General features: G+C 57.6%; 3 protein-coding genes across 4 annotated transcripts in view; 2 read left to right on the plus strand and 1 right to left on the minus strand.

Moving 5' to 3' along the window:
• PSAP (prosaposin) overlaps positions 1 to 2,711 on the plus strand; it is a 28,799-nt gene extending 26,088 nt beyond the window's left edge. For both annotated transcript variants that reach the window (XM_088059322.1, XM_014259254.2), the window contains exon 14: positions 338 to 2,711. In XM_088059322.1, the coding sequence (XP_087915448.1) occupies positions 338 to 373 (36 nt within the window). In that variant the 3' untranslated portion in view covers positions 374 to 2,711. The remainder of the gene's footprint in view (positions 1 to 337) is intronic.
• A 607-nt stretch (positions 2,712 to 3,318) lies between these two features.
• LOC102102710 (prosaposin-like) lies at positions 3,319 to 11,156 on the plus strand. Its single transcript, XM_088059739.1, has 15 exons — positions 3,319 to 3,465; positions 6,492 to 6,616; positions 6,868 to 6,945; positions 7,032 to 7,157; positions 7,364 to 7,549; positions 8,040 to 8,183; positions 8,405 to 8,461; positions 8,688 to 8,696; positions 8,780 to 8,887; positions 9,091 to 9,177; positions 9,271 to 9,454; positions 9,524 to 9,693; positions 9,776 to 9,856; positions 9,989 to 10,096; positions 10,490 to 11,156. The coding sequence occupies exons 1-15, from the start codon at positions 3,405 to 3,407 to the stop codon at positions 10,523 to 10,525; spliced, it is 1,560 nt and encodes a 519-aa protein (XP_087915865.1). The 5' UTR covers positions 3,319 to 3,404; the 3' UTR covers positions 10,526 to 11,156.
• An 881-nt stretch (positions 11,157 to 12,037) lies between these two features.
• Positions 12,038 to 13,925, minus strand: part of CDH23 (cadherin related 23) — a 177,109-nt gene continuing 175,221 nt past the window's right edge. The window contains exons 68-69 of the mRNA XM_088059568.1: positions 13,679 to 13,792; positions 12,038 to 12,518 (exon numbers count right to left, since the gene is read on the minus strand). Coding sequence (XP_087915694.1) covers positions 12,192 to 12,518; positions 13,679 to 13,792 — 441 coding nt within the window. The 3' untranslated portion in view covers positions 12,038 to 12,191. The remainder of the gene's footprint in view (positions 12,519 to 13,678; positions 13,793 to 13,925) is intronic.

The following is a 13,925-nucleotide window of genomic DNA, read 5'->3' on the forward strand; positions in this document are numbered from 1 at the left end:
GTATTTCAGAATCTATAGTAAGGTACAGTGTCAGCTTTATATTTAGTCAGTGTTCCTGCAGCCAGCAGACCGTGTCACAATCTCTCAGCTGGCTCTAAAAATTGGCTTCCAGTATTGCTTTTTCTGCCAGGCCTTAATGGCTAAGGGTCATCAGCCTTCTTTCCTAAAGCTCCTGGCTGATGGGGCTCAGGATGTTATTTATTCTAGTCCTCTTTGAAATCACTTACTTTAAGAAAAACAGATTGGCTCCCAAGATCTTGGCTCGGGATAAGGTGTTGAACTGCTTGTTTGCAAACTGGCTTTTTTCCACTAATATCAGCTATTTCTTCCCCTTTAGGCTGTTGATCACTGCAAACGTCATGTGTGGAACTAGAAGAAGAATTTCCAGTTCTGAAAGTTTGCCATGGCTCTTAGGAAATGTGGGCCGAGGTTGGCGGAGAGCTGTATCTCACCTGTCCCTCCTCTCTGCCTCATTAACAATTTGACCTTCAAGTTCCTTTGTTGTAACTCTCCTGTAGCAGTGCTGCTGTTGAAGGATCAGATTTTCGTTGTTGACCTAACAAAGATACTTCTGATTGTACAGTTTAACCCATTATGCTCCTAAAAATAGTCAGTGTGTTGTAGATTTCATTTTTTTTTTTTTTTTTTTTCAATTGGTAGGCTGAAGTGCTTTTTTATGTGCTGGGAAGAATGACAGAGATGGTGAAATGAGACAATTATCTTTTAATTAAAAAAAAAAAAGGCAAGATAGCGACTAAACTTTCAAATGTCTTTCTGTAGGCAGCATTGGGAAGATTTTACATGCTTTGCATTTTTAACATCTGGCTGGAATTTTTCTTTTCTGTGTATGGGAACTCTTAAGGGATAATGTTGACTCTGGGAATCCTTTTGGCTGGAATTTTCAAAGCTCTGCAGATGCAGAGGAGGGGGCTTTGTGTGCCCAGCTAACTTTCAAAGTCACTGGTACTCAAAGAGATGCGCTTTGAGTGATCAGCCTTTTGCATCTGAGTGACCACGCTTGTGGCTCATGCTGTTGTTACAGCTAAGGAAAACCCTCCCTCACCCTTCAGTCACATCCTTCTGATTTCCTTGGACTGCTGGGTCTTGGCACAGCTCTTCTGCTGCCAAGCCCAGTCCAGTGGGATGTCAGTTTTCCCAAAGCATGCTGGCATACCTGAGGAATGACTCCCCCTTTTTTTTTTTTTCCTCTCTCTTATCCTAGTTGCTCAATTCTGCTTGGTCTTGCAGCTTCCCACAAGCAGCCAGCTGGGTGCTGAGGAGGTAGTGTGAGCTGTCACTGGAAGATGGAGGGAGGATCAAGTCAGCAGGGGCTGGGAATGTGTCAAAGGCAGTTCAGCACTGAGGGTGGGATTTGTGGAAGAAACTTGTTTGTTCCTTGATCTGCTTTTCCTCTCACTGACTATTTCAGTCACCTGAAGCTTGAGAGAGGTGCTGTGAGGCCTGGGGGCTCCTCCCACTGCTGCCCACCCACTCTCACTGACGCCCTTCTGAGTAACTGGAGGTATGAATGGTTATCCAGAGTTCCCATTTCTGTTGGGAAATGCAGCAAGCAGAGATGGCAGGAGCACTGAAGTAGGTATTTGAAGCTCTGCTGACACACTTGACAGCCTGCCTTTCTCAGCTCCCTGAAATTCCACTTAAATGGACTGAAATCCACACCCCCCTCAAAAAAAAAAAAAAAGCCTTCAAGGCAGGCTGCTACCCTGGGAACATGGCAGGCCCTTGATGTGAAGGGTCCTTGGGAGTGAGAATCCTGCTTGTATTGCCTGGAACAGACCTTGCATTGGGCGTGCACTTTATAGATCAAGGTAATCCCTAAAGCAGAGGCACTGAAGTAGCTCTGGGGAGACTTTTGGGAAGAAGCAGCTGGGCAGATGCAGAGCTTTGAAAATTCCAGTCTTGTTCGGAAAGATGCTGGTAACTCCTGCTGTTCCCGTGGTGTGTGGGGCGTGCAGGAGCTCCAGTAACAATGCTGTAGCAGCAAAGTAAAGTATTTTTCATAGGAGAAACACTGGACTGCAGGTTTTTAGTTGATCTGTGTACATACTGAAAGCCTGGGCAGTGCTGACAGATGGCAACAGAGGTTTGTTCTCCCCTGTTTCCTGAATGCTGAAGCACTCGTGGCTTTAAACAAGAGAGGGGGGGGGAAAAAAAAAGGAAAATTTCCCCTAAAGACATAAAATACCTGCATGTTTCTGTCCTGGCAGGCTTGTTCTGGTGGTGTATCCCAGCTGGGGTAGATGGAGCAGACAGGAGATGGGCTCTGTCCCTTCGGCATCGCTGCCCTGGAGGGAAGGGTTGTGTTACACCACGGCACGGAGCGTGGCATTTGCTGTTTTAAACTGGATGCTGTGGATCTTTCTTGGCGGGAGGTGGGGTGCATTGACAACTTGGCAGGTCCGGGAAGGTTTTATTTCCCTGGGCTTTTTAGTAGGATTCATGCTGGTGACCTGCTGGGCAAGGTGAAGCAGGGGAAGTCCTGTGCTGCTGCTGGGAGTCCCTTTAGTTTTCTCCCTTCCTGTGGACCGTGGCACCCGACCTGCTTGAGTCATGCTGGGGGGGACACTGTGCAGTTGCTTTCTAAAGAACATTGTCTTGGTTTTTTTTTTTCTTTTATTTTTTTTTTGTTTTTTTGGTTTTTTGCACAAAAGCTTCCTTAATGAACAATAAAAACTTCTGTAAACCGATAAGTTTGTGTGTTTCATTTCCCTCAGTGGCAAAGCTTCTTGTTGAGGTTCCCCTGGGCTGCAGGGCCAGGAGAGGGCACAGCCTGAGGTGTCACCGGGAATCTGGGACCGATTGGATTCGGATTCCCCATTATGCTGCGTGTCCCATCAAGCCTTTGTTCTGCTGAGCACGGTTGGAGGTGGAAGAGGCTTGCCTGGGATTGCTGCCTCTCTCTTCCCTGGACAAACACAACGCCTGGTGTGAGGCAACAGCCCCGTGTTGCAATCGCTGCCTTGCGCAGGCCAGAGGGACTTCTTGATACCGGCCTTCCCTGCTGACTCGCTTTTACTGTGGCTTCCCCTGCCTCCTCCTGCCTTGCTTGGCTCCAAATAAAATATAAAACTGTCATTTAGAGGCAGGGAAGGTGGTGCTGTCACGTGGCTCAGGGACAGTTTTCCCTGTCCGTGCCCACCCTCTGCAGCCAGGTGAGCGCTGAGCAGCAGGTTCTGGGCTGCTTCTGACCCCCTGGGAATGCCTGCCTGCCTCTGGTCCCTCCCTCCCTGGTGATGATTTTATAATCAGGGCATAAAGTGAGGGGTGTGGTAATTGCCCTGCGTAGGTGTGGATTCTCACTGCTTCTCCCAGCCCATCCAAGATTCCTCAGTCTGGGAGCAGCATAGGAGAGGAACCAGCCACTGAGGACTCTTGGGAACGGCATGGAGAGCAAATGGAGTGGCTTGGTGCTGATCATTTCTGTGTGCCTGGGCTCCTTACAAGGTAAGGCCAGGCCTGGGGGTAGATTGGATGTGGACAGGCCAGAAAACCCTGCTGAATCCCAAAAGCATATCCCAGCTTTGGTGTCTAAGCTCCGTAGTGTGCTTCCTCTGGTGCTGGAGTTGGGCAGAGGAGAGCTGGGGAAGGAGGCACCGCTGTCGGCGTTACCCACCTGGAGGTGGAACTTTGACCCTTAAAGGTGACCTCAGGGCAACAGGGGTTTGTTCCCTCCCTTCTCTGGGATTCAGGTGCAGCTGGAGGTGTGCTGGGGCTTGGGAGGAGGGAAGCCAGCTGATGGAGTGTGTCTGCAGCCGTGTGGGAGAGGAGCTGCTCTCTCTGCTGCCCTTGGGATCGGGGCCTGCTGCCGCTGTGTGAGCTGGGGGAAGCCACCTGATTGTCACAAGAGTGACCACGCTGTCCCCTGAAGCTGCCCTTTTCCTGAGGGTCCTCACAGGAGGTGCAGGAGGCAGGAACTTGCCTCTGCTGCGGCTTGCTGAGCTCCGGGAAGGGTGAGGGAAGGGTGACGTGCTCTGCTCACCTCAGGAGCCCTCTCACTTGGGTATCCGTGAGCGAATCCTCCTGCAGGCAAACACCTCTGCTGCCCTCCCTTAGTCATCCCCTGCCCATCCCCAGGAAACAAGCCGGGAAAGGCCTGTTTCTAACCTCTGGTCCTTGCTTGAGGGGAAAATCGCTGCTTCCTGGGGAAATCTTCCCCGGAATAGATGGAGCCCTGCTGCTGCAAGCAAACCCCCCACCACGTTTTAGAGTGAAGAGCCCCCCTTGCACCCCAATTACCCCATGGGGCTCCCCCGATGTGACGTGCCCAGGTTTTTGTGCTGGAGGACTTTGTGTCCCGGTGTTCCAGCCGGCGACAGGCAGAGCAGGAAAGTTCACCCGTGCTGGGCACGTCCAGCCCTGGGCTGAGCCCTGCCCTGGCCGCACTGCACGGGGGTGCTGCGGGACCGGGGGCCCTGCAAGCCTCGGAGAAGGGTTTGGGAGCTGGGAAGAGTGGATTTCTGCTTCTTGCTGTAACAGGGGCGTGCGCCAGGCCGGGAATTGGGGCGCTGGGGCCCACGCTGCCACCCCCGGGGTTTTCGTCACAACCGGCTCGCCAGGCTCTGCCGGCTCGGCCGGGGCGCTGCGAGGCTCCGTGGAATGCCAGCACAGCCCTGCCAGAGCTGGAGCTCGCTGCCGGATCCCCCCTGAGCAAAGCCATTCCCCGGGCCTGGCAGACAGGAATAGCGCAGCTGTGGCTGTCCTGAGACCGGAGTGCCACGGGAGCATCCCTGCCTTGCTCTTTTTGGCATCATTCAATAACCCTGCCAGGCGCGCAGGCAGCACGAGGTGGCTCCAGCACGGCTTTGGAACGTGTAGGAGAGCTCGTGGGACACCAGTTGCCCCAGCCGCTTGCCCCGTGGCGGTGGTTTCCACCTGGGGAAGCTCCCCCTGCTCTCAGCTCTTGTTGGGTGTTATGATTAGTCCTAAATACCTTCTGGGCCGGCACTTGTTGCCTGACTTTCAGCTTGAGCAGGGTGAGGAGTAAGCGCTGAGCTGAGGATCTCTACGAGCCAGGAAAGTGCAGAACCAAACCACCCGTGTCTTTTAGATCCTCCAGACCCCACCATGAGGTCTGGGCTCCATCACCAGCCTGTGAGAGATGCTGGGGGACCACCTCGGAATAAAACAAGCTGTGGGGTTGTTGTCTCCCGTCCCCTTGGTTCTGGTGCTGCTCCTTAATGCCTCCGCTGACTTGCCATTCCTGTTTGCCCTGATGCTGGGGCCAGGGTTGAAAAACATAAATATATCCCTCTCAGCTGATGCGGCGAGCGCGGCATCGCGCAGCTGGGAAGGTGTGTGGGAAGCCTGGGAAACCGGGGGGACTCGCCCTGCCCCGGGGCCCGCCTGCCCCGGTGCTGCTGTCAGCCCGATGGGGAAATCGGGGCTGGATCACCACCCGGCACCCGCCGAGCTGCGCCAGAGCTTTTGGGGACGGGCGGGAATGGTGGGGGGCTTGGGACCCCTCTCCCCACACCCCCAGGGTGGTTTTGAGCACCTCACGCTGCAGTCTCGAGGATGAGCTGAAGGCGTTGCCAAAATCCAGCTTTTGGGGAGAAACCTGCTAAGGGCAGGCTTGGGTGGAAGGAGCGGTTTCTGCTTTTGGCTTTATTCCCGCTCTGCAAAATCACAGACGGGGGCTGGGGGAACAAAAGCTGGATGCAAATGCTTGGGGCGGGGAGGGCTGCGCTTTGCTTAGAAACGCCTCTGGAAAAAGGGTCTGCAGCGGGGTCTGTCCGTCCCTTTGCTCGGGTGCTGATCCCCCTTCGCCCCCCAAATTCCCGGAGCAGCTCCCGGCCAAAACAAGGCGGCGAAGGGCTTGGCTTGGTGTCCTCTCGCCGCCTCCTCCCCATTCGCATCTTGGGTGGGCACAGCTCCCGGTGGAAACAAACACTCGCCCCATCAAAAATGAGTCTTGTCACGCACCAAGGTGACAATTAAAGCGCTGCTCTTGCGCCACGCCACCGAGCTGCTGGGGCGGGCCGTGCCGGGGATTTACAGCCGGCAGAAAATGCTGTCGTGGGGAGGAAATAAAACCAAAAGAACCCCACCAAAAGTGGGGTTGCTCAATCGTTGCCGGGAGCCGTGGCGTGACTTATCCGGCTGCCGTGCGGGGCTGAGCGCCGGCGCCCCCGGGTTGCCCGTTTTGCAAGATTTATCGCTGCTTTTATAAGCAGCCGCCTCCGCAGCGTGTCAGAGGGCGAGGATGAGCCCCACCATTCCCTTTGCTTCTAACCCTGTGCCATCCCAGCGGAAAAGCTGGCAGCCTGGCAAAACGGACCTTAAAAAAATCATTTCTAAATGAAACACCGCTCCCTCCCACGACTTTGGGAGTCCGGGTGGAATCACATCAGGAGGGTGAGGCGCATCACTCCTAGCTCATCACTCCTAGCTCACTGCGGTGCGCACAGGGAGGTTAGTTCGGTGTTCCTGGGGGGCCTTGAGGGCCGACAGCCTCCTCTCCCCTCCCACAGCCGGGGCCAGCCCCCTCCACGAGTGTGGCGAGCGGCCGGAGGACTGGTGTCGCGACGTGGCGACCGCGGCCAAGTGCGGGGCACTGGAGCTCTGCCGGCTGACGGCGTGGGACCGAGCGCTGGGGGTAACCGTGCTGGGAGCAGGGAATGCGGGGGGCTGCGGGAGAGCTGCCCACCCGCCCCAGAACAGCGAGATAGTGGGGGAATCCCAACCTGCCCACCCCAGCATCCATCGGCGTGTCTGCAGAGTAAATGGTGAAAGCCAAAGGGTGCCCTGGGGACGTTCACCTGGGGAGTTTTTGGGGTGGAGGGGATCTGGGGAGTGAGTGGAGGGTCTGGGTGCTGTGACAGCATCCCGACGTGTCCCCTCTCTCAGCAGAAGGGGATCCCCTGTCACCTGTGCCAGGTGGCAGTCTCCGTGGTGGGCAAGATCCTGCAGGACAACCGCACCGAGGTGGGTCTGAGCAGGAAGGGGGAGTGGGGCTGCTGTTCCTCCCCTCCAACACCACCGAGGCCCTGAACGCTCTCTCTGCCCCCCAGGAAAAGCTGCGGCTCTTCTTGGATAAGAGATGCCAGTACCTGCCCTTCCAGGACTGGTCTGTCAAGTGCAAGAGGATGGTGGACACTGGCATCCTCGTCCTCGTCCAGCTGGGCAAGCAAGTGCTGGTGAGGCAGGGGAAGCCCCCAGGGTTGGGCTTTCCCATGGTTTGGTGTGTCTTGGGGGCTTGCAGAGCAAAGGATGCTCCTGGAGCCTGGGACAAACCGTCTGAAGGACAAGGTGGAGAGGGGAACGGCCTGGGGTGGGGGCAGGGGGTGGGTGTGATGGAGGGGATGCAGCCTCAAGCCCCCACCCCACCCCTCTGCTCCCCCAGTCGGACCCAAAAGTGGTGTGTGGGACCTTCAAGTTGTGCCAGCCCCGGGACAGACCCACAGGGACCTTGAAGTATCAGCAGCCACCACCAGGACCCAGCCAGGACCTTGCTGACCTCATCGCCCCCTTCATGGCTAACGTGCCCCTCCTGCTCCACCCCCAGGATCTGCCCCACGGCAAGGCCCAGGTACCGTGGCACAGGCGAGAACAGTGTTAATCATGGAATCCTGAATTGTTTGGGTCGGAGGGAACCTTAGGGATCATCTCGTTCCAAACCCCTGCCGTGGACAGGGAGCGTGTCCAGGTTGCTCCAAGCCCCATCCAAGCTGGCCTCGGACGCTCCCAGGGATGGTGCAGCCACAGCTTCTCTGGACAATCTGTGCTAACGCTGCTCAGGGATGAGAATCCCCTTAAAAGCATCACCTACTTAACAACAATTAGAGAAAGCCCCTAAAATTTCTGCGGAGCTGAAATGACTTCTGGCTGGTGGTGTCAGCAATATTTCAGGATGCAGGAGGGAACTGAGAGATGCCAGATTGGAGATGTCAGAGTGCTGCCCCAGATTGCAGCCAGTATCTAAATCCCAGCCCTGCAAATTCAGGTTGGGGAGATGGGGGGCGGAATTGGGGTTTTATTTCTCGGGGTACCAACGTGTCCCTGCCCTTGCTGTCCTGCAGGAGACGGAAGAAGTGTGTGGGGACTGCCTGCAGCTGGTGACAGCCGTGCAGCAGGAGCTGGGGACCAACACTGCCTTCACCTGGGCGCTGGTGGGCCACGCCAAGCGGGTGTGCGAGACCCTGACACCCGACCTGGCGCAGAGGGTGAGGCAGCCAGCAGGGAAGGGGCCTTAAAGACATTCTCTCTCCACCCCCCCCCTCCACGGGCAGGGACCCCTTCCACCAGACCAGGTTGCTCCAAAGTGCTCTGGGACACTTCCAGGGATGGGCTCCCTTCTCCTCCTGGATGGGAGCATCTCTTGGGGACGCCTGCCCAGGGAGGGGTGTGCGCTGTCGGGCCCTGACGCTGTGTCTCCCTCCCGCAGTGCAAGCGCTCCCTGGCCGAGTACACGGACACGGCTGCCCAGCTGCTGCGCTACGTGGTAAGAGCCTGAGGGCTCCCCGGGACTGCCAGGGGTCACTGGGTGCCAGCTGGGGGCCTCTCAGCAAATGCTCCCTTTTTTTATTTTTAGTTAAACTCACTGCCTAATATTCCTACAAAATATTAAATCCCCCCCCCTCCCTCTGCCTTGCAACAGCTGCAATTATATATATATATATTTTTTTTTTTCATTTTCTCTTGCTATTTTCTGGCCCCTCCACCGGTAGCAGGCTGAGGTAAGTGAGATCCATGCCCCGATGCGCTGAAATTCCCCTCCCTGGGGCCAAAGCCCCCTGAATTGGGATGTGTCCCTCCCCAGGGCCCGATGGAGCTGTGTGGCCAGCTGGGACTCTGTGCCTCCAGCTCGGCATTGCCTCTGCACACGCTGCTCACAGAGAAGGTGATGCAGGTCCTGAGCATGCTGGGGGTAAGTGGGGACCCCCTCGGCTCTGCCCTGCTCATTAAAATCCAAACGCTGCGGAGGGGGAGCCTCATTTTTTAAAATTTTATTTCGTCAAGCACCTCCATTTATCCAAGGTGGGGAATGCCTTAGGAAGGGGATGAGGGAGGAATAGGATGAGGGTGGCTCTGGGGGGGCTCGGCATGCGTCCCACCCCCTTGTCCCGACAGGACAGGGTGGGGAACGCTCCTCTGTGCGACGTGTGCCAGTTCACCGTGAAGACGGTGGAGAGCCTCCTGGAGAACAACGCGACAGAGGTGAGCCCCAGCGCTGCTGGGGAGGGGACAGGGACAGGGGCAGACGGGGACAGCCAGGAGCCGCCGTCTCCCTCTTGTGCCTTGTGCCGGCAGGAGCAGCTGGTGAACGACATCGAGAAGGTGTGTTACATGCTGCCCCACGGCGTCATCGGGCAGTGCAAAGACTTCGTCAACTCCTACGGCAAAGCCGTGGTGATCATGCTGCTGGAGGCCACCGACCCCGCGGCCGTGTGTGCCATGCTGCGCTGCTGTCCCCGCGGCGGGGACACCCGGCCCGGTGAGCTGGCAGCCACAGCCCGGCCAGCCCCTGTCCCCTCCGCTGGGCGCTGATGGCCGTGTCCCGCAGGGGCCGAATCCCTGGAGCGGCTGGCGGTGAGCGCCGGCGCCTTCTGCAACGTGTGCCAGATCCTCATCACCTACTTCGACAACGAGCTGCTCAAGAACGAGACGCTGGAGGAGCTGGGCGAGGTGCTGGAGAAGGGCTGCGCCATGCTGCCCATGCCGCTCACCAGCAAGGTGAGCTCAGGGGGGCTCCCCCAGCCCGGAGGGGACACCCGGGGGGACCCGCCGCGCTCACCCCTCTCTCTCGCCCTCCCAGTGCCAGGCGCTCGTGTTGCAGTACGAGCCGGCGGCCGTGCGGCTCTTCGTGCAGATGATGGACCCCACCTTCGTCTGCACTGTAAGTGTCCTCATCAAGCAAGACGGGCATCCTTGGCCCAAGCCTGCGGGCTGGGAGAGGGCCAGGGGGGTCAGAGGCTCCTCGTGGAGGTTTTCTTCCTCCCCCCTCCCACCCTTTTCCTTTGCGACGCAGAAAATCAGAGCCTGCGACTCAGGCAAGGAGGATCTCCTGGGCTCGGCCCCCTGCGTCTGGGGCCCGCAGTACTGGTGCAAGAACATGGCCACGGCGGTCGAGTGCAGTGTAAGTGACACTCGTGTCCCCTCCCGGGGGTCCCCGCACCCCAGCTGCATCGTGCCCCTCATCCCAGCTCCATCCTGCCCCTCATCCCAGCTCCATCCTGCCCCACACCCCAGCTCCATCCTGCCCCTCATCCCAGCTCCATCCTGCCCCTCATCCCAGCTCCATCCTGCTCCACATCCCAGCTCCATCCTGCTCCACATCCCAGCTCCATCCTGCCCCTCATCCCAGCTCCATCCTGCCCCTCATCCCAGCTCCATCCTGCCCCTCATCCCAGCTCCATCCTGCTCCACATCCCAGCTCCATCCTGCCCCTCATCCCAGCTCCATCCTGCTCCACATCCCAGCTCCATCCTGCCCCTCATCCCAGCTCCATCCTGCCCCATCTCTCCCACAGGCTGTCGCACACTGCCAGCGTCACGTGTGGAACTAGGAGCCATCTTCCCAGCTGGCTGGACTTGCTCTGCCGTTTGTTTCGGATCCTGGCTCCCTTCCCTTGGGATGTGCCTGCACTCACAGACGGCAAAGGCAGGAGCCAACCGGCCCCATCGGGGCTGCGTGGAACCCCGGTGGCCTCGGCCGCTTCCTCTTCCACTCCTGGGGCTTGGATTTCCAAAACAGGTTAAGGGACTCGTTAACGTTTTCAGGACTAGGGATTCAGCCTTGACATCTCTCAGGGTGACTGCAACATCCCCAATCTCTGTTCCCACCTCTGTCTCCGTCCCCAGTCCCTTCTCTACCTCTCCATCCCACCCTGAACCACTCGTAAAGCCCAGATCCCTCAATGTGGATCTGTCCCCGTGGGCTGGGCTGGGTTCTGCTGCCCAAACACCAGGCCCGAGTTCCTGGCTGGCAGTAGCCTCACCTGAACATAAAACGAATGAGTTTGGGTGCAAGGATTCCCTTTCCAGCCCCGTCCCTGCTGGGAATCCTGTGCTGACCCAGCGGAGGGCAGCAGGGGGCCGGCTCGTCCCTCCCCGCCGTATCGGGGGGATGCCCGCAGTGCCTGGCCCTGAGCGTGCCTGGGAGCCTCCCATCACAAATAAACTCTTCCCGTGAGCCTGGCTGCTTGTGTCCTTCCTCCTTGGGCTGGGGGCTGCAGTGGGAGCGTGGCTAAACCCGGAGAACTCTGAGTGCATCCCCCAAAACCCGAGGTGCAGCAACACCCAGGGTGGCGTCTCGTGATGAGGGGTGCGTTAAAAGAGGGTCTCCTCTTCCAAAGGGGGTTTGGGCTGGGTGGATGTGGGGAGGAAGGACGACAGACAGGTTACCCAAAGCCATAGACAGTGTATTTCTGAGTCCCGTAACAGACCGTGCCCGAAACTCTCCACAAGGTTACGACTGGAAACAAAGCCCCCGAACAGACAAACCCAAACGCAAGAGAGAAGGGGAAAGAAAAGGGCAACAAAAGACACGCACGAGCACTCCACATCCAGAAGCTCCAGTTACTCTCTCTCTTTTTTGACATAGCAAAAAGTTTTGGTAAAGCCAGCGAAATGAAGGAATGTCTTTGGGTTGGGGTTTTTTTTTCCTTTTAATTTTTTTGGGTCTTTCCTTATTGGAAAAGTGACATTAATGCTGAAAGGATTCGGTCTCTGTCCCATGCTCCCCTGGCCCTCCCCATGCTCGTGGTCGAGGTGTGACAGCTGCTTGTCCCCAGCCTGTGCCTGGGGATGCTGTGGCAGCACATCATCCTCATCCTCACTGCACCTTCCCCTGCCCTGTCCAGTCTGGACTCATCAGATTCATTTAGCTTTTCTTTTTTTTTTTTTTTTTTTTCTTTTTTTTTTTTCTCCTTTTTTTTAAGAAAAAAAAACTTTTTTTTTTTTTAATAAGAAAAATAAAAAAAATTTAATGGTTTCATGGATAAATGACAGGCGAGTAAAAGCATTCCGGTCCTGAGAGCCCTCTCCCGGGGCCAAGCTCTCCGAGGCTGCCGGAGCGATGCGCACCGGGCAGCCTGGACTCCTGCAGGGGAAGAGGGGGCCGAGCACCCTGGTCTCGGGCTGCCCCTGGCCCCCACCGCGGCCCCCCTGGTCTGTGCTTCATCCCCGCCGGCCCCGGCTTGCCTAGAGGAGCAGCAGCGGCCCCGCCGCTCGTCATAACTCGGTGATCTCCAGAGGGCTCTCCATGATCACCTCCCGCATCTTGTGCAGGGGGGTGGACTTGGCCGACTCGGTGCGGGCGTTGTGGTCGCTGTAGCCCCCGCAGTCGGCGGTCAGAGTCTCCAGCGAGCGACCCAGCACCTTCTGGTCGTCCTCGGGCAGGCTGTTGAGGTCGGAGGCCAGCAGCGTGCCCGTGCTGCCGTGCACCACGTGGATGCCGTCGGGACCCTTCAGCTCCACCGGCTGCTTGTGTCGGAAGCGCAGGCTGCCCTGGCTGGGGCTGCACTCCCCCTCCTCGTCCTCCAGCTCCTTCTGGATCAGCTGAAAGAAAGCCACGGAGCAGGGAATCACCACCGTGGCCACAGCAGCTCCTGGCTTCCCTGACTCCTTCGATGCTGGAGTCCAGCCAGGGGGAAAGGGCTGTCCTCTTCTGAGTGTGGTGGTGATGATCAGCAGGAGATGCCCTGCTGCTGGAGCGCTCCACCCTCGGATGGATGCCCCGGCTCAGGAACCGGCTGCCAGGTGGATGGTGGTGGGTGTTGTGTTCAGGTGGGTGGTGGGTGTTGTGTTCAGGTGGGTGGTGGGTGTTGTGTCCAGGTGGGGATGGGTGTTGTGTCCAGGTGGGTGGTGGGTGTTGTGTCCAGGTGGGGATGGGTGTTGTGTCCAGGTGGGGGTGGGTGTTGTGTCCAGGTGGGGATGGGTGTTGTGTCCAGGTGGGGATGGGTGTTGTGTCCAGGTGGGGGTGGGTGTTGTGTCCAGGTGGGGGTGGTGTGTCCTGCAGCTGTCCCCAGAGCGGCCGAGGAGGAGTTTGGACTCAGGCTGGAATTTGGGGTTGTAAGAGGGTGGAGGGGTGGGAGACAGATGGGGAAAGAAGACGAAGGAAGGCTGGATGGGGCTGGAGGGGAGTGGATAGATGGAGGGCAGAAGGGTTGAAAGGCATCTCCCATCCCACTGCTCCACTCTGCTCTCTTTGCCCCCCTTTTTGCACCCCCACAAGGGGTTGAAGGCCACAGGAGGAGTTGCTTCTCCCCATACCAGCCCTTCTACACCAACACACTCCATCCCAACATTTTTGTCTCAAAAACCTATGTTTTTGAGGCAAAAACCAGAGAAGCAGAAGGAAGGAAAGATGACCCCCCCCCTCAGCTTTGGCCAGCCTTGGCAGAAATGGGAACTGATGGGCAGAGCCAGATCTGCAAAGAGGGGTGTCCTCCCCTGGGCTCAGAAAGACCAAGGGAGCAGGTGCTGCTGCTGACCAGGGGAAACACAGGGAGTCACTGTGGGGAGCCAGCAGCCTGGAACACCGGTGAAAAAACAGCGGTGGGAACCAGTGGAAAACCGATATCTGGCTTGTTTTGACCAAGCAGAGAGTGGGGGGGGACCGCTGGGTGACAGGGACCACAGCCTGTGGGGCCAGGCAGACACACTGCATCCCAGAGGGCACGGCAAGCATCTCCCCACGCCCATGCACACCCCTCTACCTCCGAGACCGAGGAGCGGTCCCCCTGACTGGCGGTGGCCTTATGCACCATCCGCTGGGCAAAGAGCTTTTTCAGCCGCATGTAATCATCCAGAACCACCTTCAGGAGAGTGCCCTGGGTGCAGGGGGAGAGACTGGGGGTTATCCAGGGGACATGGCTGGATCGGCGGGAGCCCGGCCTCATCCCAGCATTTTTTGGAGCGGCATCACCCTCCGGCACTGTGACCTCGGAAGGTGCAGCTGTAAGA

The sequence above is a fragment of the Pseudopodoces humilis genome, chromosome 9, assembly GCF_049639895.1.
Source record: "Pseudopodoces humilis isolate 2021_Gansu_Grassland_sample_001 chromosome 9, ASM4963989v1, whole genome shotgun sequence".
Classification (NCBI taxonomy): Eukaryota; Metazoa; Chordata; class Aves; order Passeriformes; family Paridae; genus Pseudopodoces; species Pseudopodoces humilis.

Excerpts from the sequence above, each read along its gene's own strand:
- LOC102102710 (XM_088059739.1), top strand. The coding sequence starts at position 3,405 with ATGGAGAGCAAATGGAGTGGCTTGGTGCTGATCATTTCTGTGTGCCTG. Across the intron at positions 7,550-8,039 it reads TGCCCCACGGCAAGGCCCAG|GAGACGGAAGAAGTGTGTGG; the intron begins GTACCGTGGCAC and ends GCTGTCCTGCAG. Across the intron at positions 9,178-9,270 it reads TGGAGAACAACGCGACAGAG|GAGCAGCTGGTGAACGACAT; the intron begins GTGAGCCCCAGC and ends TTGTGCCGGCAG.